General features: G+C 38.4%; 1 protein-coding gene across 1 annotated transcript in view; it reads right to left on the bottom strand.

Moving 5' to 3' along the window:
* Window positions 1–11,593: 11,593 nt before the first annotated feature.
* LOC104078414 (uncharacterized protein F13E9.13, mitochondrial-like) overlaps window positions 11,594–23,952 on the bottom strand; it is a gene marked incomplete at its 5' end in the record, with an annotated part of 24,443 nt that continues 12,084 nt past the window's right edge. Inside the window, 3 exons of the mRNA XM_009580054.1 lie at window positions 11,594–12,460; window positions 18,473–18,600; window positions 20,744–20,894. Of these exons, the coding sequence (XP_009578349.1) occupies window positions 12,270–12,460; window positions 18,473–18,600; window positions 20,744–20,894 (470 nt within the window). The remainder of the gene's footprint in view (window positions 12,461–18,472; window positions 18,601–20,743; window positions 20,895–23,952) is intronic.

Raw genomic sequence — 23,952 nt, 5'->3', positions numbered from 1 at the left:
GGGATTCAAATAGGCATCTTTGTCACTTACTAATCCAGTCTCTATCACAGGCAACTACACCACACAATCCTGCCCTTAAAATTATCAAGAATCATTACAAACTAGTTAAGAGTGCTTTTTCTTCCTACTCAGGCATACACCTCTCTGAAAACATACCAGGTTGGCTGGAACAGTTGGATTAGACGGTGTATTTATGCATCAACCTAAATACTAAAGAAAGCCTGCTATTCGCTGTCACAGATCAGTATTAGTGTGAAATGCAATGGCTAGAATTGACCTAAAACAAGAATCGGAGTCGGACTTTCAGAGTATGTAAATCAACTTAAGTCAAAACACCAGTACCAAACCTGCTCCCTCATGTCTGAAAGGGATATTTCCCCTGCTTCCCCAAGCCCCCCTTCCCAGCATTTGTTACTCTTCCCCAATACTGCTGTGAAGCTGTATGATTGCAACCACCACAATCAATTCTGATCAAAAAGGACGGTTGGCAACCTCTGATCTACTTAATGTATTAGAAAAAGACCCAAGAAAGCCAGATCCACTTTAAATGAAATCTCAAAAGAGTGACCTTAACAGACAGGGGATGTAGAGCTACATGTAATAAACTTCCTCCCTCCAATATACAGCCCTTACTAGATCTATAATTATCATATGCATCTTCTCATCCCAGGCCCATGGCATCTTCCCAGGTTTGCCTGGATACTAAAGCAGTTTTTCCTTTCCAACTGTAGGAAAGATTGTCGACAGCTCTGTAATGCCAGCAAAAAAAGATAACATTTTGAAATGGATAGCGTGAAATTATAGGGTTGCATATTTTGATTGTGTAGTGAAACTACCTCTATTAACCAAATGAGATTCAAGACCTGAAACTTTCTTATGAACCGTCCTCTCCCCAAAATGTTTCTGCATGTTTTTATTGCATAACCTAACAAAATACAGCCACCTTGAATTTCACTTTCACATCCAGTACAATGGAAAATATATCCACGGAAAACACACTCACACTAGAAATTTAGATCAGTTCTCCATGACATCACTCATGTCACAACCTAACCTGCAATCTGGTGTATCCTCAGACTCAGTGCATATCTGAAGAATTCTCACATGCATTAAACTGAACATATATGTAAATATTTGCAGGATTATACTATAGCCTCAATTTCAAATGCAATCCAGATATGTTTACGTGCTCAACTGTAGTTAGGTTCTGGTGTTTTGCTACTTTTTGCCGTTCTGGTCAAGTTTCTTAATTTAATTTTTTTAAAGATACTTCCTACAATTTCACTCACAGGGAAGTGGAAGATAATTCTATAAAGCCTAAAAATAAACTTAGATCTGCTAAAAAATTCATCATTTCACTCCCAGACTTCCACCAGCTGGGTTTGTCTGCTTGAGGTTTGACACCCCTGAGAGCTACAAGCACAACTTGTAAAGATGAGCAAGTTTACATAAGAATGATGAAGAAATCCATTTTTTTAATCTTTACTTTGCCAAAATACTGTCCGGGGCACTTATTACTGGAAGACATTTATTTTTGGCAATTTCTCACTCACTTTTAATACTGTACTTATGTTATTTGCAAATTTGGAGAGGTAATGTCCAAATACGTACACTTCTCTACGTGTACTTCTTTCAGGTTTGCTCATTACATTCATTAAACTATTTAATTCTCAAGGATCTACTGGAGATACAGTGAAGACCCCCTGAACACCAGTTAAGAATAAACCTGTAATGAGAATAAATTACCCACACATATCAATTGCTACAAGTCCTGTAAGGAGTGAGACCTTTCTACATAAACATCTGCTGCAGAATTAAATCTGATACATTAATAAAAGCCCTCCCCACCCAAATCAAACAATGGTATAACAGTTATCCGATCAGTTAAAAGAATAAACCTTTTAAATAAATAAATTTGCTCTATACTAATTTATGTCACTGTGGTACTTAAGGCAAAACCTTTTAAAGGAATAGATTTACTGTGCATACAGATCTCCACTGGGTATGTGTAATTATGCAAAGGAAAGGCATTACTTTTAAAGTGGATGAATGGCTGATACTTTTTGATTTACTGCTAGAAACAGAAAAATGGTAATGGCATGAAACAAGCATTCACAAAACCGTTTTGGCAGACAGAAAATGTTTGATTTACCTAGGGCATCCATCAGGTTCTATACTTTAGATCAAAGTAGATAAATGGAAAGGCAAATGGATATTTGGAAAAAAAAAAATCTACAGCTTTTCTGTCAGCCCTGCAAGTAAGTTAAATGTTTGGAGGGGGAAAAAGCCCAAGGCTCTTTGGATGGAAGGAAGTCATGATTCATCACTGCTCTGGCAACTACAGCTTTCTGCATTTACGTGGAAAGGTGAGAATGGCATGGAAGTAGTTGTAACTTTCTCATTCTGGGCCTGATTCTGAGAGGTGATTTGAAGGCGGCTGGCAAAGCTCAACATTTCCACCTGACGCTGGAAATGGATAATGCATACCCTGGGTCATATTTTCCTCTCAACTCCAAGTTGTTCACCCTCTTTTTCTCTCCTCTTCTGGCTTGAATTCACATTCGTGAAGAAAATATGTTCCAGTCAAGACACACACACCCCCTCAAAATCGAAAACCACTGCCTTCTCAGATCCTTTTGAAATCTGTGCAATAGGAAAGCACACTGAAGGTAGGACGAGGCTTACTGGACAATTATCTGTGACATCAGGAGACTGAAGAACTAAAAATCAGCTTCTTCCTATGGTAGAATTCTTCTTAGAAGTTTCTAGCAGAAAGCATGATTTCTGATCTGTGCCATGATCCTGTTCTGAACTCCTCCTATACTGAAATGCATCACCAGGAGCTGTGTAGTGTATGCATTGTGATAAACCCTTAAAGCTTGTGGACCTGTGGTACATGTGTTGCACAGATGATCTGAACATGCACAGTAAATCCGAAATGTTTGGGACACATCCAATTTGTTGTGCTTGTGAAAATCCACAGGAGGGCACATGCACAAGAGCCCCAGCCACATCAGATTTACTGCGAGCGTGCACACCATGTACAGTGGGCATTTCCAGTGAGTGTCAGATTTGCTGTACATGCACGGTAGAAAGGATTTGCTCACGTGCTGAGAAAAGGCTGGGATTACTAGATGTCTAGAAATCTTGACAAACATACATAATCCTTGAATATAACCTCTCGACAAAATGTCTGGCTGGGGATGGACACGTCTGGAGAAATTCAACACACATCCCTCTGCCTGCTCCATCAGGAAATAACACAGAGTAGGGCATGGCCTTTCCAGCTCTCTCCACATCATTATGAACATGAGCAGCAAATCCATCAGCTACTTCTGCATCCATTTATTCTATGGAAGGGTTGCCCAGCTCTTAAGAGGCCAAAGAGTAATCAAAACTCATGTCTTTTGCCCAGATAGGTAAAAAAGCCAGCAGGACTTATAATTACACAATAACAGAGAGCTGGCTGCTCTCTACGATACTCGTTTCATGCATTTATCATAACAAAATTAGCAGATATCTGCTCCTGCTGACTTACATGGCCTGTATTTTTAACTCAGTAGCTTATCCTTGACCACTGAAATACTGGAACAGGTTACCCAAAGAGGTTGTGCAGATATTCATCCTCGCAGATATTCAAAACCTGTCTGGAAAAGATCCTGAGCAACCTGTTCTATCTGACCATGCTTTGAGCCAGCGGGTTGGACTAGATGATGCTCCTTCCAACCTCCACTGTTCTGTAATTCTGTGGTAAAAATTTACCTAAAAAAAGGTAAATTCCTTCAGTTTTGTAGGTGAACTTGCCTTCCAAGAAGTAATTCATTGATCATACCTCTACCATAAACCATGGTTATCACTGTATATAGAGAGTTCAAAGATGCTGCATTTGTGGAGCGGGCCAAATCCTCTGCAGTGATCTGCAGTTATCAACAAAAAATGACCAAAAAATACAAAGTTTTACCAACAAAAGCCACCAAGAAGGACGATGCTCGCCCTCTGCTGCATTCCAATATCTGTGACTGGTAAACAGCCCTTGTACATAAGGCTTTACATACACAGCTCCACAGATGAGATGAAATCCAACGCATCTTCAGAGCAGGCTCAGCAAGCAGCACCCAGACCTTTTGTGCCTATACGCCCTCCAATCTCCCCTCTTCTCTCCCCAAGCTTATCTTTAGTTATGCCTCTCTGAAACAGCAACCCTGCCACAAACTTCCACATACATAAACTCTTAAAATCAAGACTCAAGACTATAAGACCACCAAATGCAGGATGCAAGCACACCTATAACAGTCAATGTACTTATGTGAGCTGAATATTTGTGCACATCCAGGGATATCTGAAAGTTATACGCTTTGTCTGCAGAAAAAGTCATTGCAAGCTTCCATGCAAGGAATAAAATAAGTGTTAAAATATTGAGCTAGAAGTAAGGCCAGACTGTATTTCTCCTCCTGTAATAAATCAGCACTATATGTATATATTAAATTCAATCCCTTGATGTGTCCAGTTTCAGTGATAAAAACTTAGCGAGCAGGGCAAAAGTTATTGGCTAGAGATCGATATGCTTGCTTGTTGTCCTTGATTGGCAATAATGCGACATTTTCTCCTTGACTGTAAGAGGCGCTTTTGTGATTTGGGAGCATAAAGAAATTCTGTACTTGACAGATTTATATAGCAGGAATACGCTAATGTCCTTTGACCCGTTTAAGAATAAATACGACCTACCAAATTGTCATTTTTATGGGTATTTACAACAGAGGCACTTTGTAAACCTAAGAACTAATATTTCCCAAAGGAAATCTGTGCTCTCGAATCTTGATAAATTATTGAAAAATACAAGCCACTACCAGCCCTACAAATTTTCTCTTCTATTTCTCCTATTTTTAGTTACATAGGAGTTGTCAAAGCAGATTGGACCACTGATCTATTTCACCGGGTATGGTGCTGCAGCCATGGCTAGGGCTTCAGAGGAATCCTATAATATTTTTGGCTATTCGATCAAGGCTATGTGAAAAAAAAAATTCTTTCCTGAAACTTGAAGGTTTTTGGTGCCCGATTGAAATATCAGTCATATAATTCTTTAAGCTCTCAAATTACTATTAGAAAAGTATCACAAACTATAATTTCCACAGCCCAAATGTCACCAGCTGCATTTGCTCTCATGAATGCTTCAGCTGATGCTTTAAACAGACAGTGCAAGGAGTAAAATAAGCCATCCCAGTTCACCCAAACTCCAGTGCTCACCACCTCATGGGTGTAGTGCAGATACTCTGTAGTTTAATAACTCATTACTGACCAACTACATCCCTGGTTTCTTAATTCTGCAGGCCAGGCGACGCAGGAAGCCTTCACTTGATTGCTGTATCTCAGCTCCATTTCATCTCACCTACCCACCCACTTGCCACATAAATTTCTTCCATCACCTTTATGCTGTCTCTGCCCACAAAGGCTTTCAGAAAAGACAAACTAACTACCCACAGAGGATAGATGGAAACTAATGGGATGAGGACCTTCACCCTTCAGAATCTTCCTCTGGAAGATGACAGCGCACGACTATACCTCTATAGCTTTGTCTTAAGGAAACAGAAGTTTTTAACACGAAACTGATTATTAATATTGTCATCCATAGCAGAATAGTTGAAAGCCATTTCCTTTTATCCTTATTCTCCAGCTGAAAGTTGACAAAAGTCAGCACTATTCAGGACTAAGACATGAGACTTGCAGTATTTTTCCAGCAGAAGCTTATTGTTTCTCCTCTTGGTTATATCCCTGTACAACAGTACAGATCCTCTTAAAGACTTTCAACACATCAGATTTTGACTAAAGCATCATGACGTGGCACTCATCTCTACTTTTACTCCATTTCTAAGGGCAGCTGCTTTTCTATTTTTCTTTGCGCATCTGTGGACAACAAAATCTTTTCTCTATCACAAGAATGTCTTCATTAAGTCAGTTTCTGCCTTCAGCTTATTCTTAGTTTTCTGCATACTATAATCTATGTATATGCAGAAGAAAGGCTTGGGAGGCAAACTGAAAAAGCAGGAAGCTGGAATAAACAATGAGGCAGGAACTGCGGGAAACTTGAGTATCTTTTCTTGCCCTTACTGTGCTGCCTTCCTTTTCATCCTTGTTTACTGTTGAATTTGGGATTCCTCCTACATTTGTATGAAACATGATTTCAATGTCCTCTGTTTTGTGACCTCATTCTGATAGCAGTATGACATGGCACAGTTAATACAGTGACTGCGGCACGAAGTCAAACAATTCTGAGTTTAACTACTACCTTGAATACTTAATTTCATATCAGATTTGGCAAATTTAGATATTTAAAATTTCTTGTACACTTAACTTACACTTGTACACTTAATGTTGTTCACTAAGTAATAAAAAGGTCCTAAATACCCACTGATTCATCAGCTCCTACCCCCTACACTGGATATTCCACCTCCCTTTGCACAGGTAGTAGGACGGAAGTAGAAGTTGCATTTTAATATACAAAACACCCAATAACCCAGTGATCCACACCATCAAACAGCATCTGTGTCCCATTCATTTCAAGGAGAGTGACATCCTCTGGAAAAAGAAATTATGAAACACTGACATTCGCTGTTTGACACTGAATTTACTTTGTGAAACAATGAAAATTTGACAGTGACAGGAAAGAGGGAAGTTAAACGTAGACAGAGAGTAGTAGTTTCACCCCAAATCAGCAAAATGCCTTTTTGACATCTTGAAAGAAACCTACCTGTTAATAAGATCAACAGATTTTTAATCAAGATAATTACCCTCACACATCTTTTCCTATCCTTAAGTGTTTAACAAGGCTCTCCTTACCTTTACTACTTCTAAAGCTTCAAACTGCAAGCAACAAAACAGATTATGTTGTGAATTGCAACCCTTTTGCCTCATGTGAAAGGCTTTCCTATTTGCATTGCACAAAGACTTTTTTCTCCCTAAAATTATCTGTGCATTTAAAGATTGGGGTGAAAAAGCATCTATTACTCTCAACTTTTCACTAGAAACCATCTGGCCTTACTTTTATTCAGCTGCTGCCTCCGTTTCCTCTATTTGCTGCAGACATGCAGAGGCTGACAGGAAGGAGCAATGGTTTTCTGTCTGTGAGCAAAGCACAGGGGAGAAAGGGAGTCATCTGTGAAGGCTGGAATACTTCAGGGCCCCAAAGGCATCAGTCTGAGATAGTGCATCGGCAAGTAGTAACTTTGCCAGCTGAAGATTAATCCAAGGAAAGTATTTAATAGGTCTGTCTGGACCTGAGGGACTGAGTGTCAGTCTTTTTGACAGATGAACTCAGGAATATGAATGCAGTCAGGAAACTACACAACATTTTCAACTTAATATTGACCAAGTATGGACTTTTCAATAGAAGATTCCTGACCATTCACCATATGAGAACAATGTGACAGAAGTTATTAGTCCTAACACAGGTCTTTAACAGACATCCTGAGGGAAATAGGCTTTTTATCCCTAAAACAAGTGTCCTTGTCACTATGAGTCAAACAATGGTTAAGAGCAGGGGAAAAAAAATGGAGAGACATTCCATAATGCCTCAACATGCCTGCAAGCCCCAGTACAAGCACTGGTTCTTATAAAAGCAAGGACCTAATTGAGTAGGTTTCCCTGACACGTCTAAGGCAGGAATCCAGCTCTGTCTCGCTCCAAAGGATTTTAAGTTCTGATGGTATTTCTGCAGCAGGGACCATGGACTGGAGGGTCAATTTTACTACACACCATGGCACGTTAGCCCACAAAAGGAATATCTCAGCCCAATTCTCCACCCTTTCTGAACAATATATTATTTAGGTCACATAAATAAGCACCGCAAATGTGCCAGAAAAAAAAGCTACAGACAGTTCTGTTCCTAAGCTCAACTTCTAAGGTACTCAGCACAGCAAACACTGACTGGATGTTAGGGCAAAGGTGCAGGAAGTGAAGTTTTTGTAATGCAAACCTTTAATGGTTTCTTTTTGAACACAGATACATCTGAATCTGCTCTTAAACCAAGGAGCTGTGAATTCCAAACCTGGATTTTGCTACAGATATCACCCCTTATTACCATAATTATCCTGCAAAACTTCAGCTTTCATTTAGGAAAAAATGTCTCCCTAAGCACACATACCAGCAGAGATGATCTTGGAAACATAACGTAGGTGTGAACTCACAAAGTCTTAACTGAAGAGGCTGCAAACCACCTGAAACTACAGCAAACATCCCCATGCACATCTTTCAAGAGAACCATGCAACGTAGCAATTTGTCATGGACTTCGAGATTTTGCTAAAGCCAAATATTTTGGTTTCCTTCCCCCTTCCTGTTCTGCCAGGGCCTGCCTGCAAGTCCTTTATATTCCTCAGTTTTCCTCCAGTGAGGAGTTTGTTGGAATAGGTGCAGGAAACAAGAACTGGACTCCAATTTGTAATCAGGGAGTCTGCAGAGTCAAAATAATGGGCTGAAAGAACAGCCTAGCAACTGGGTCATCTGCCTAAATGACACAGGGAAGAAAATCTCGGAAAATCATCCATAAATCTTACAAACTTACATATTTCCAGCACCGAAATAGGTTAAAAACCATTTGTCTTATCAGGTCCGGATAAAAATATTTAAGTTTTATGAATGGAATGAGGATTTATACATTGATTTAGACCACAAAGTCTATTACCAGTGAGTTTTATTTATCTATAATTTCATTAAAGAGACCCCCATTTTACTAGTTATCTTTCCTGTACTAAAGGTGATACTGAATCTTCATGTAAAGCCATTTTGCTACACAAACGGACACTTACATTCTCTCTGCTGGTTTGTAAGTTAACAGCGAGAACCACACCTGAAGTTCAGGTGGGCACATTTGGGAACTGAGCTGTGGGCAATTACTGTCATTTTCACAACCTATTTTTAAGTTTTTTCTGCTCAGCACAGAACAGACAGGAGTAAGTACAGAAACTATGCAAGAGCAAAACCTGAAAGAAAGAAGAGATCCAACAAGAAAGGGAGGCCACTAAGTGACATTTTAAAAGGGCAAATCGAAAGCAATCAACACCCAACAAAATGCTCAATGTAAGATGAGGTGATAGCTTAGGATATACTTAGGATACTGTAATGAGGCTAACAAGTGCTGTGTGTTTTAATGTAAATTAACACAAGATAATCTCTTCACATATTTAAGTGATGCACTTCAAATTAATTAATACATATTTAATAGAAGTCTTCTTGAACAGCTGTTATTTACTTCTGGAGTTTCTACACATTAGCACTGCCTGCTTTGTTCTGCTCTGAAGTTGTTCATGCTCCAAAGTACTTTAACAACTTGGGCTGTACTAAAATTGAACACTCTTCCCAAAAGAGACAGCCTTCCTGATAACTTAATATTTTTACATTAAATATTCAAACACTTTCTGAACAAAAGGTCAAATTCTACTTACAGCATCTGTGTGAAACAGGCAAGCAGATGCTTAATGCTGCTAGACAAATACTTGCGGCACAAAGAATGATAAAGAGTTGGCGATCAGTCACATTTCCAGGCTTTAAAATCAGCTATCCTTTACTTCTGTTCCCTAAATTCTGCACTTATTCTGTAACAATACAGACCCAAATTACGGCCTGTTCCTTCCGTAAGTGTTACACAGTGGTGTGTTAAATGAAATCCTGACAGTGAAAGTGCTGTCTACAGTATTCGTTACATGTTATGAGTATTATGCCAACTCATCAGGGGTTTTGTCTTACAAAGACTACTGTATATGACATTACTTCATTTAGACCTTGCATACGGCATTGAAGTAGTTCTCACTTACCACCCCTTTTATTCAGATGAAAAACCATTCGAGTCCCAGCCACTTCTGAGTTTTTAGGATGTGAATGAGCAGAAACCAATTCAAGAAACATGCTGGTAACACATTATATTTTCACACTCACAGTGATGAATGTGACTTTTGGCAACTGTAATCAGTTTCTTTAAACATAGTTATCATCACTGAACAATCCTTATCAGTGTATCTGTTGTAGTTTTCAGTTGACTACTTGAAGATGTTTACTCTTCTTATGGCTAGTGCTCATTGCTTACATGTCAGCCTTTCTAGCTTATAGGTCTACTGAAAATAACTTTCAAACTTGCTAACGATTGTATTAGAAATACCTGTTGGGACAACCATCATTAAATCTTCTGGGCAATGCTGTATGCAAATATATGCAACTTGTGAAAGGCCTGAAAACAGTCCTAAATACACAAAGGTGGAAAATATGTACTGATTTAAGTACACCGATATTACTGATACCTAAATTCATTCTTTTTTATTTAATGTGGTGTTTTTCAGAATAAAGAGAACATAAGACAGAACTCATTACTCGGGCTAAGAACTTAAAGACTAAACCAGATCAGTGCTTTACCTGGTAAATATGCTGTGGGTGAATGAGTGTGTGGAAGACATCTTCACGATCCTCAAATAATTCTGCACTGCCTATACCAGCAGCTTTGAGTTAGAGCTGCAGATGCAAGGAATGAGGAAGATGACCTAAATTCCTCCCCCTCCATGCCCCCGAGCGTGGCTGGTACAAGACTGGGTTAGCTTTCAACTAGAATCAGTTTCCTGATCCCTATGAGGCCACATGAACGCTACTGCTGGCACAAGAGAAACAGTGGGGACAAGTGGTTGGGACGGAACTGTTCATTTTGATGGAAGTCCAAACATGTGGCAGATTAAAGAGCGTGTGTAAATATGGACTTTGAAAAAGTAGTGCTGGCCACAATAAACAGGCACCTGGAAGGATTTCTATGTATTGAAACTTTGTCAGCGTATTTAGGAGAAAAAGGGAGAAAAGCAGAAGAATTCCAAGGTTGTCATAAAGTCCAAAGAATTTCTTTTCCAGGAGGTCAGCACACCAAAGACATTTCACTGCTTTTGATGGGAGTCATGTGGGAGACAGACTAGTCAAGAAAAAAGAAATGTGAGAAGACTTAATCTCATGCTGTGACGTTCTGGAATCACGTTAATTAATGAAACTAAATTTCTGGAAAATATTTTTGCCTTTGGAAGGAGAATGCATCTCTTGGTCAGAGAAGCATGGGCACTCTGCCAGCTGACACAAAAAATGTGTTTGTGTACTTGCTTTGGTATCTACAATATAACTTTCAGTAGCAGCAGCAGAAGCCTGATGCATAGATGTCAAGGAAAGACAGAGAGAGATCGCAGGGGACAAACTTAGCTCCCAGTCCCAAGGAATGAAAACATAAGCATTTTATACAGCCATGACATAACAGGTATTCTTTGGGTTATTTTAAACTTCCTTAGAGCTAAAAGATCAAATTCAAGGGTAATCTCTTACAACATACACAGTGAGACTGTCATATTTTTCCTCCACATTTTACAGGAAAAATGAAAATCGTGTGTTTACCTGTCAGATTTGGTAGAAAGGTTTCCATCATAATTACACTTTGTGTATTGGAAGGAACCTGGCAGTTTTTAACATCACTAATACTAGTCTGGAGAGGTACAAAGCTATAGGAGCTTGCTGAAAAATAACAATAAACCTTTATTAAAATCTGCAATTTTTGCAAAAAACATTTTGACTAAATTCCAACTCTACTTGTAATTAAATATTTACATTTATTCTGTAATAAGTATTGTAAGTAAATCAATTTCCCAATTATCTTAAGTTTCTGTATAGTATACAATTATTACATTTTTGTAATAAATGCACAATTCTAATGAAAAAATAATGATCTTAAACTTTAATAGAACCCTTCATTTGAGGAGACGAAAGTGCTGTACATTCATTCATTTATTATGTCTTACAACCCCTGTGTGATGTAGGTACTATTATCATCATTTTACAGATGGGGAAACTGAAAGGCTAATTAACTTGTCCAATTTACAATACTCTTAGCTGTAAACTTAGTGCATCCTATTGTACTTACAGACAAAACAAAACTCAGCTTACCTGTGATGAATATTTACTACAAATTCTTAAACTCCATAAGCATTTTACTTATAGGAGAGAATAGTTTTCCAGAGACAAAACCAACTTCGGACAGTTGGTTTTGCATTGACGATGGCTTTGAGTGCCACAGAAATGTGCTGCCTAGAAACAAACATCAGAGCACCAGTTTATTGTAAAGTGTCACCATGTTTCCCAGCTAGTTATGGAGATGACGTGCATTTTCATTTAATGTTATTAGCCATTCAAGCACACATTTGTGCTTTAATCCTGTACGATACCGCACTTATACACACACAGACAAAAATACTGTTTGCTGACAAACTCATTCTCTCAGTTTACTTATGTGTTCCATAAATTTCTTTACTCGGTCAGGATCAACACCATTTGCCCAATAACCTTCTGTCTTGAAATACGAACCAATTATTAGAGCGTTTGCATCCAAGTAATTCCTCACATTCTCCAGAGTCACTCCAGACCCAATCAGCACAGGAATCTTCACAGCATGTTTAACCTCTGAAGAGAAGAAAACCAAAATTAGGGTTAAGTCCCATCTTTGAAACTCTATCAAGACTCTAATTGGCGTAGTTTTTCAACAATAAAGAAAGGCAAGTATCAAGAAACTCATGATCACGGTATTTCTTACTTCTACTATAGAATGAACAACTTCTCTAGAAAAAACATCTTTAGCTCTGAACAGCTGTTAAAAAAAAATCTCACTTTGCAAAATTTCATTTTGTATTCTGTTGTTGTATGAAACGCTGCAGAAGAATATTCCTGGCCACATATCAGAGGACGGTTTCAGTGCTATGGAAGATATGAAAGTTGGGTCTTGGTACCGTACCTGTACCCCTCTTTATTCTCAAGGAACAAGATTTAAGCAAGATGAAACTGAATTGGCTGGCAGAGAATGTACTGCATTTTACTATATTATCTCAAATTCATTTTTATTCCACATCCCTGGTAAGAAGAGATGCTAGATGCAGGAAGTTTTTGCACAGCAGGACCAGACCCTGAGGTACTACAAATACATGGAAAGGAGCTATCATTTACTACTGTGTTGCAGTAGCACCCAGTATAGATTCCAGACAAACCAGGTCCATCGCCTTGACAAAGGATTTACTGATGCTGGAGTGACCATGTGGGCTGCCATGCCCCATGTGGAGTCTTAACTGTGTTTGCGATTTCCCTCACCTTAATCACCTCCCCCAATCTTTCCACGAAGTAATCAAAATACAGCTACAAGAATAAGATGCGATGCCATTCCTGTTTCCATTCATTGTACCAGTTCAGATTCTTTCTTGCAAGTCTGGTGAGATCATTACAGTGGCAGAACTATTCAGCAGAGCTGTGCTCATTACAATTCTTCAGTCATCAGTTTAAATCACAATAACGTAGTTGGACTGGTGTGTATTTCTGCCAGGTCTCCTTGCTGCATTTATGCTATGTTGACAACTACTAGATGATCTTCAGTGAAGAAACAAGAAGGGCCTTATGCACAGGGAACAGAAAAGGAACATGCTCTCCACTTCATGATAAATTTCAGGGACTTGGAAGTAGGAAAGCAAGCAGTGGTCATATAGACTACACTGATAGCTCCAGCTAGTTTACCAGAAAGCGGAAGATAGTACTCAAAGACTGCTTCTCTTTCTATGAATGGCAATGGAATCAAAAAGCCCGTTATTTTTTCTATATACAGTACATGTTAATTAATTATCTGACCCTTTACCTGGCTCCAAAAGGAGAAATAGACAAAACATCAAAACAGGGCTCAAAATAATACAGATCCACTTCATCCCTTAAGCACAGGGATGTTACCGTAGTTCACATTTTTTTAGAATAAAAACAAAAGGGGATGGCTGTTTTGACGATGGAAAGGTTCCCCATAGATAAATAAAAGGTTATTAAGAGTATTTTCTGCAGAACTTGAGTCAGTACTAACTCTGGGGAAAAAAAAAAAAAATTAAAAATCGCAGTTCAAGAATTACTAAGCATCCTTCTCATCCTTTCATTTCAAACTGACCATCCTAAGAATCACTCACAGGACTGGATGCTTCACCCCTTACTTAGAGAAATGTTGTGAGGCATTATTTCTGACCTGTAAAAACATGTAAATTGCTTTAATTGGTGATAAGCTGATGTAAGATGGTTAGGGCTTGAAGTAACTAAGGAAAGCATATATGCAACATATAAAAGTCTGCTTCAAAACACTGTTTGTTAAAATGAAGTTTCATCAGAAGCCTAACTTATTAATTATGCTTCAGGGAAGACTAATTATTTATCACCTTCCTACTTCACCAAAGAAAGGGGATCAATTAAAATGCTCTTTTGGGTTACATGCCCTACCATTTTTCCATCTAGGAACAGTAACTCCTTCTTACAAACAATTTAACACAAAAATAAAACCATTCCACACAATCCTTATTGAAAATTTTAAACAAATCAGATGGATCATGCATATATGATTAAAACTATAGTTATTTCTATGCATATTTTATATTCTTATAATCATCCTGCTTACAGCAACAAAATAGTTCATTTTTAGTTATTTATAGCATTATTACTAAAATCCTGTTATAGAAAAATCAGAATTTTATTTATATAGTATCTACGTCCTCTTAGAAATATCATATCTGCTTTACATAGATACCAATGCATAATTAAGGTGCTACAACTGACCGGAGATTTGTGCAACAGTACTTTACTGTATTCCCAGAGGAACTGCATTCCAAGTCAATATTTGTTTTTACGACAAGTGCATGAGGCACATTAGCAGGTAGTTGTTTTACAATTATTTCACATCAGCAGGATTTTTTCCAAATAATTAAACAGAGCATGATTAGATGGGTGTAAGACAATAGCTTAGTCCTACTAGGCAAAGAGTAAAAACCAGTGAAACCTGAGACTGCTGTGAAACTACAAAAACCCCAAAGCTTTCCAAAGTAGCAAGGTATCCAACTCCTGCTGTGATCTGTACATGACACACAGAGTCCACACACATCTCCTGTGCTGGAGATTTATTCAGATTGACAATGTGAAGAATGGCAATGGGAGCGCTCTGTCTGCAATGAGACTGGGTTACCTAATTACGTATGCTACAGATGCTACTTTTTAAGTCATTTCCAAGCACATCAAGGCCTAAAGTTGATTAGTAGAAGGTGATTTGTCTATTGGCTGTGTTAATACAAATTCTAACTTGTAAAAGAAAATAAAGCAACAGCAGTGAGGTATGCTTTTGCATGGCAATGTTCAGTCACTGTCAAGACGTCTCTAAACACAGAGCTTGGCTTTAAATCTCTCTCAGCTTTCTTGGCTTTCTTCTTCTGATTATTTTTTTTTGACACAAAGAGAAAAGGAGACAATTTTGTGATGTTACAGTAACAAGATCCTGAAGTTTACACAACTTGCACATTTCTCTATTTCAATAAACTGTGACTAGAGGGCACTGTGCTCTTTCTTGTGACAGTACATTTGCAGACATGTCTTCAATAAAATCAAATGAAATAGTGCTTGGTTGCAAAGCACAATGAAAGCATTTGAACTATGGTATGCACAAGTTACATGAAATAAAGGCCAAATGCTCCTAGCTTGAAAACAATGGCGAAGAGCAGCGTAAAAATAAGCACCACTGTGCCAATAACTTGCTCGACTATTCCTCTTTAACAGCTTTTTCATATGCAGTAATCACTGCAGTGTGCAGTACCATACACAACACTATGTTTATGGTAATGCTCCACTGTAACACATTTTAGTTTTTTAATTCAAAGGACTTTTTCCTCTGTCATTAAATCTAGGGCTTATAAAAAGTAAAGATCAGAGACTCACATCTGTTTATCTCTATGAGGGTACCGCAAAGGCAGCAGCCTCTGTTTTGACCTAAATGTACCATCAAAAGGTGAGAGGGTGAATCAGTCTTGATGTCCCTTTTATGAACAATAACTGAGGAGGTGACAGTCACAGCCAGCTGTTGAGTTTCATGATGTACCCTATTTTCACTGGTTAACTCAGCTGAGGCCATTTGCTTTGTTCACACAGATAACTAAGCAGTCATTATACAAAGCTTTGATCACTCAAAATACAGCTGGATGTGGAGCAGGTATTTCAGCAGTTACACGCAAAAGAAAACCTGATAGATTCACTCTCCAACCAAAGAACGTTTCATAATGTAGCAAACTGGAACAAAATCCTGTAACGTCTTAAATGAAAATATGGTTTATTAAATAAATTAATTGTAATTCAAAATACTCAGCTGTAATTCCTGCTCCTTAATAATCTGAAGTCTGATTTTTAGACCTTGTACTCCACCGACCACTGGTGCCCGGTACGCCCAGAGAGTCCCAGAGCAAAGCCGCTGCGAGGAGCGATGCTGATGGTTGCCTACGAGAAGGCAGCGACACAAACTACAAACAAAACCCTACTGAACACAGTTCTCTGGCTTGACAGGGAAACACTCATTTCCCACACCCCATCACAAATCAGTCAATTCAACACAGAAACACAAAGGCAAAACCACTTCTATATTACTGCACAACAAAGCTGAAAAAAAGACATGACAAAAATCTCATCCGTCTCTTGGTTCTGCTTTCAAGAGATGCTTTGCAGTGTGATGAAAGGTGCCCAATTGTGTGTATCATCGTAATACGGCACTTCCAGGGCTGCATAAATTCGTGAAATGCAAAATTTCACTCACATCAACACCAACTTTGTAGACTGTATATCTGATTCCTTTTAAGAATCTGCTGACATAGATATGCCTAATTTGTCATTTCCTTATACCCTGGAATATTGATTTTTAAGTTCTTATCTTAACTGTTTTAAGTCAACATCCTTCTTATAAGAGGGCCTGCTAATGTCCAAAATCCTGTGACTTAAGTAAAATAAATCCGTGATCTACAGATTCTTGCTTTCATAGCAGAAATCCAAACACAAAATTAATATGTGTACTTCATTACAGCTGCCAGCTCTGATTCATTTTGTTCTTTGGACCCAGAAAGAGACCAAGACAGAGACTGACATGTTTGTTCACATGAAAGAAAAGCAGAAGCCATGGTGCTGTCTGGTTGGAGTCCTGTCAAAAAAACCCTATGGGCCTAGAGGTCAGGTTTTGCTCTCTGATGCAGGAAATCAATGGAGGTTGCATAAGTGAAAGCAGAATTTAACATACGATTTTGCCCTGAGACTTATCAAATCCTTTTTATTATTATTTAATCTGCTTTAAGGGTGGTGGAGACATTAATTGCAGGCAGGGATGGAGATTAACACAATTTTGTAGTCTTGAAAAGATGCCTAGTTTTCAGGGTCACCTGTTCCATGTATCATTTCTAGTTTACTGTACCAAAAGACCCAACTAATTCAAGAGTTCAATATTCACACAAACCCATCATTTTCTTTTTAACATTGGTGATTTAAGCATACTAATTTATAAGCTATTTGGCAAAAAGTTTGTTCAATGTGTATGAAATAAAAACCCATTTTGACAAGTTCAACATTCATTTTAAATGCTGTTAAGCATGTATGATATAGGTAAAACCCTGAAAACACTGAATGATTTCATATTATTTCAAAAGATGTTTGAGGTCCAGGTATCTATGGCAAGTAAAGCATGGTTTTCACCCTCATCAGCTAACACAAGTTGAACACAATTCACTCTGCACTGGAACTTCAAAACATGCTAAGTTTAAGCGTGCCAGCAAAAATAAAACCTTAAAAAAATACACATTCTATTTTATGTAGTGAGACCCTCAAATTGAAGCCATTAATCTAAATTAAAATTAATGATGAAAATCGAATGCCCCCACGATAGAACTTTAATTCTAGCATGGGAGCAATCCATTTTCATGAAGACAGCCCAAACTTATGCCAATATAAAAATATGAAGAATCATATAAAACTTTTGCAAAGGTCAGAGCTCATAGGTCAAATGACGCTCCCTGGATAAAAAGTCCACACCATTTAAAAATTATTTTGATGTAATATCTTTCTATCTACCAATGAACTTGTATTCTTTCTGAAAATCATCTAAGCAGTATTTTCCCTGATATTCCTCTGTTTGGAATGTTGTCTTATCAAAATGCCTCTTTCCTTGCAGGACTTCCATTTTCACTGTGAAAGATAAAAATGCTTCACTCTTCAGTGGAAAGATTTATAGTTAGTTTTCTAATACGGCTATAAAGTAGCTTTTTTTTATATTAAGACTTATTAGAAATGGAACAGGTGTTTTTTTACATATTTTACATACTCTTTAAACATTTTTTTTCACTGAAGCCTCAGCATCATTCAGTGTTATAAAAGCTTGAAATAATTTTCATTTTTGTCCTGCCAAATTGTTGTTTAGAAACATACGACAGCCAATCTGAATAGCACCTCAATCACATTAGTTCTGCTGTATCAAATCAAACCCTACAGTGAGAGTTTCCTTTCTTCCCTCTTTTTTTTCCTTAAGGAACAGCGGATGCACAGATTTCTTTCTACATTAATCCAGAGGCTGATTCACTGCCTGTTGTCCGACCTTCGTATGACAGCTCTCACCTTTCAGCTCCTGAGGATTTGCGGGCAATCCAGTCGCCGTGCCAGTCAGTACAACCCCATCGGCCAGGAAGAGCTCGGCAGCCAACGCGGTCTCGGCCACGCTGACATCTGCCGTCAGAGCGTGAGCACTGTAAACAGCAGGAACGTACCCTGTGGTTACTGTCAGCACACACATTTGTTATCCATCTTGTTGAATGTTTAGACTGCGTTTTTTCATCTTTCCCGCTGTCAGAACAACCAAAGGCAGGCTTTGGAGAGAGGGGAAGTGTCCTGGTTTAAAATGGGAAGTAAGATTGCAATACGAACAAGAGGAAAAAACCCAACCTTTACCATCAGGGAACCGTAATTGATGGTCTATTGCTCTGGGTCTCCTGTCTCTAAAGAGTGATTGCTAAGTGTGAACTGTCAATTGAGACAGCTGCTTACATATCGAGCACCTGTATTTCAGAAATGTTGAGCACACACAGCTCTCTGACTTCAAGTGGGAGTTGTGGATGTGCAGTCATTCATAAGTCAGATTCCGTTGCCTAGAACAGAATTAACACCCTCCACTTCATTTCACGAAGTCCAACTGACAGAAAGTATAGTTATTACCTATGATATAACCATAGGAATCATCTTATACAGCAGCTACAAACATCAATTATCTGCAACCTAGCTTTTCAACAGCAGTCTCTGATACATTGGTGACGCACTTTGTCTGAAACCTATAGCAATAGCAGCTTTTAATTTAAACGGTTCTAAACTTTGAAAGAATTCCAGCCATTGCTGGTTTAACACCTGACTGTTGTTTCTATATTTCCATTTAAGTAGAAAACAATGGCTATGGCCAACATGTTGTACTGATGGAGCCAACCTTTTTCCTGGATCAGCCTGGATGGACAACGCTCTTGGGGCAGAAGGCATGCTCTGGCCATATTCGGAGGCAGCACATATGTGCAGCTCGTTCCACTCATGGCAATGGATGCAAAAGGAAGCACACTAACTCCCTTTCTGCAGCTGGAGAAAGGCAGGCCTAAGTACCTAATACATACAATGAGGTTGAAACGGGACTTAAGAGTAGCAGGCACTCAAACTAGCACGTGGAGGGTAGCCGTAACACAGCAAGTAAACTACAAAAATAGTTTCTCCCCATTTAAAGAACAGGAGGCTAGCAGCTCTCAGTGGCAGGCATATTTTTGTACATTAAAAGACTCAACCAACAAGTCCTTTAACGTTTCCTTCTCAGCTTATGAATCTGCCTGAAACAAAAACCTCTTTTCCTTTCTTAAAAAGCAACCCTTTGAACAGCAGGAAGTATAATCCAAATATCAATTCGTCAATTGTCAAGACAAAGAAAAAAAATCACAATGCAATCAATTTTTTATAAAAAAGTCTAATGCAATGTATTTTTATTTATATATATACACAAAGAAATCATTAGAAAGAAACCACTCTGAAAGGACCTTAAAAGCTTAATTTGAACATGCTGCATTGTTTCCTTTCTATTTTGAAATTTATCACCTGTTTATTAGGTATTTAAGATCTTCCAGACTTGGTTATTCTCATGATTACCCACATACTACACACAAACATTTTAATTAGGTGATTTAGCATGTATAATACATAACACTTGAGCAGTTCTTCTGAGGAAAAAAATCCCAGAGTGACATCTAAATAGCTGAAAGTACCATGTGACAGTACATGTGATACTTTACGATAAAGTATCAGCAGAAAAGAAACTGGATTCATCTGTCATAAGTTCCTTCTGTTTGATAATCATAGAACATAATCTGTACATAGACAGCACTGATTTAAGTAGAAGAAACCAGTATTATTGGCAGGAAGGAGAAAAAAGAGAATAGCTTTTTAAAATGCCAAAATATTATGATTTGGATGCTTTTATATGGCAACTGCCTGCATAACTAAAAATAACCTTAAATGCCCAGCCTCCAGAAACAAAATTTCTTTCAACATAATAGGCATATATACAAGTATACAAAATCTAACCTAACACCAGATGCAAAACTTTTACAGTCTGCATTTATAAATCCTGAAGGTTAAACAACTGCAAACTTCACAGATGCAGCAATCTGCAGCTTACAGGTGCAAATTTATTTTTAAACATATCCCCTAATAGCACTGCAAGACCTTGCTTGAACAATAAAGTTCTGCCTGTATCATTAACTTTCCTGATACTAAATAGGCATTAAAAAAAAAAAATCAGAAAAGGGAGAAAAATATAAGATCATTATTATATTCCTATTTGCATAAAATATTGCTTGTATTTACCTATGTTTCTTTTTAATATCAGCGAAAATCTGAATGTTCTCTGCTCCAACTTGTTTTCTGTATCGTAGCAGGTTACCTGCACAGGCATTTATAATCCCTTCATCAGCAACATGAGAAAACACAAACCCTTCAGCCCGGATAAAATCAAGACCTGAAAAAAAAAATTAGCAATATCTTAGCTAAAACTGAAGACTGAAAAACAGAACAGACTAAAACCAAAACAGACTAAAACCAAACAAAACTCCACTTTACTGCCCCTCTTATTTGATCCCAACACAAGTTGTTCCATATGCTCTAGGCCTAACCAACCTTGCTTATCCACATATTTAAGTTTTACATTCTTTATTTTCACCCATATTCTCTCTGACTTCTTCCATCCACCTTACCACCTTCAACTCCCTTCTCTCCCATGGAGCCCACCAGTTTTCTCCCTATCCCCATGGTTCCCTTCTCTTTCTCAGCCCCTATCAGTTTGTTCCCGTCCTGACAGGCAGCTGCACACCCTGGGCACGTGCCGACAGAGGAGCAGGTAGGTCAAAACACAGCCCCTTTGTCCTAATGATGTGTCTTCTCTCCAAAAAGGCTCATTAATTTGGGTCTCTCCCCTCTTTCCAGATACTCTTGCACTGTATTACTTCTTTCCCAACATCTATTCCCCTGTTAAATATGCTTGAAGTTGGCCATCAGGTCAAAAAGCATCAAGGACGTGGACACAGACAGAGGAACAGCATTAAGTCTTCTTTCCTCAGGAAATTAGGCAAGAAAACACAGCCTGCGACACATTATATACAACCTGTTTGACTGTCCATCTGAATGTAGCTTGTGTTTTCTACACAGCACCACATCAACAAATTACTTCTAGAGCTGTGCCAAAGGTACAAAAAGATAAGGTTTGGGAAGAGTGAAACATTTTCCACTCTACTCCAAACTTACTCCGACCATCAACTCTACCATGTAGCAACACAGTTTCCACCATATTAATTCATTTTTTGCACTAGGAAGGTTTTATCGGATGGATGCTTAAGAGAAAGATTACGAATAGCAATGACTTCATGCAGGCCATTCATCCACTCTCAGGGACCCCCTACACGGCCTTGAAATACCTGTGTTGAAATACCGACGCCTTGGGCCGTGGTGTAATAAGCCCACAGCTGTGGGGCACAAGACTGAATTCTGACTCCCTTATTGTATTCCCCTCTTCTCTCCAGTCTTTCATAGCCTTGAAGTTTATTTCACCTGTCACTTACCGTACGTGTAAAAGCTCTGCACTCATCCTGTGCAGCTTTTGCTGTTCTTCCAGTTTACTTTAGAGGTCTCTTCCTGGCCCTTCTGAAGCTCTGCTGCTGCTCCAGCTTTGGAGTCAGCTGCACATTTAATTGGAGCTGACATCATACCAAGGAAACCAATGCATGTGGAAGCAGCCATCAAGGATGCAATCCCACCCTCCATAGAACTGCGTAGGCACCAGAGGCCTCACCTTAACACATTTCAAATATAAATATAAACAATCTTTAAAATGTATTTACCAAATGACAAGGTGCCTGTTTATTTTAAAATTTCAGTTTCATTCCAAAAGCCCTGAAGTTGCAGAAACAGAAGCTTATGCCTGATAGAGAAGAGCCTGTATTGCTTAGCAACACAGACTCCAGCTAACAAGAAACATCACAGATGGATGCCAAATCAAATACGAGCTGTCCTGTGCCTTGAGATTAGCGGGTGAAAAGCATGGAGTATTCTCAGGATCCAAAGACAAGAGTGTGCCACAAGTATAGTTACAGGTGCTAGCAGACTTTGGGTAATAAACACAGTGCAGATAGCTAGATTGGGATTTCTGCGTCTAGGAACAAAAGCTGTAGGTTCTATTTAAATCACCCAAGTTTACAGTACCATTCAGAGTTAAATAAGAAAAATTACTTCTCCTCTAATCATAAGACTATCGAAGAGTCTAGAGATATATTACATTTTCACAGCAATCATAATGTCTAACTCAGGACAGGGGCTATTCATTGAATAATTTCATTTATTGAAGTTACTGCTTGCACGTTGTTTGTTGATGTTTCGTTTGCATTTCCTTAACTTAGTAATTTAAGACTTTCTGCTAACTATTAGAATTGTACTTAGTTTAACAAGGCTGCACTCTATCTGGGTTTTTGGGGGTTATGAAAATACAAATTTTAACCAACTGTAATAGGTGCAGGCACCAAATCATTACCCTTCTGTTTTATGAAGCCATAATCAGATTCCACTAATGAATTCATTTTTACGCTCATAAAATTGTGAGAATGATACTATTGCTTACTTTCACATTTGGCAAGTTGAAAAGTAATAGCCGTTGAACAGTTAACAGGCAGTCCCATTTCTGACTTATATGGGAACAAAAAAGTTTTGTAATCTCACTGGAAAACAAGAACAGGAAATTTCCAATGAGACCTAATAAACAGAACTTCCAAGACTATACTAAGAGCATGGAATCAAGTAACCAGCTGCTGCAGGGCCTGTTCAAGGAACTAAAGCTTGTCTCTTTTTCAAAAGTTAGTGTTACTCCACTTACTTTAATCCTACTTACGCAGCTTTACCTAAGCAGCTGTGGAGGTCTATTAACTGTAGAGAAAAGCTTTATTTTTTTCTTTCCTTCCCATGATAATTTGTGATTAAAAGGAAGAAAATGAGACTGAAACACTTCTTTTGCTGTGTGAGAAAATATTGCAAGACTGAGTTGATGGAGGAAATAGTACTTCTGTTTTATTCATCTTAAATGCTGCAAATGTGCATATCACTGCATTTTAACACCACAAAACAGTGAACTGGATGCAACCATTGAGAAGCCCTTTCTCAGGTATGTTTCTTCCCTGAGTTATAAAATTTCCAGCCAGGAGCTGGAATTTACTGCTTTCACAGAAATGGGATCTAGCCTCTGCAAACCAGCAGCTCCTGGTTGCTGCTGAATTTTGGACTTCAGGCAAACATCTTTGCCTGTCACAAAGGCAAGATGCTGCAGGTAACTTTACTGGTGAGATCTTGTTTTATATGCACAGTAAATCCTGGCTCCCAGCTCTTCTTGCCTTCCTAATTCAAAAAGAATCTGAAAGACTGATTTTGTGCTGAAAATGAAAAAACTCAAGAGGAGTATTGACTTTGCCTGCTATTGATGCTAGAGGCATACAGTCTCCGTGCTGCAAAGACCCTTTACTTCTCAGGACATCATCTTG

This window comes from Fulmarus glacialis, unplaced genomic scaffold, assembly GCF_000690835.1.
Source record: "Fulmarus glacialis isolate BGI_N327 unplaced genomic scaffold, ASM69083v1 scaffold2386, whole genome shotgun sequence".
NCBI classification, from domain to species: Eukaryota; Metazoa; Chordata; class Aves; order Procellariiformes; family Procellariidae; genus Fulmarus; species Fulmarus glacialis.
This window is presented reverse-complemented; position numbering and strand designations above follow the sequence as displayed.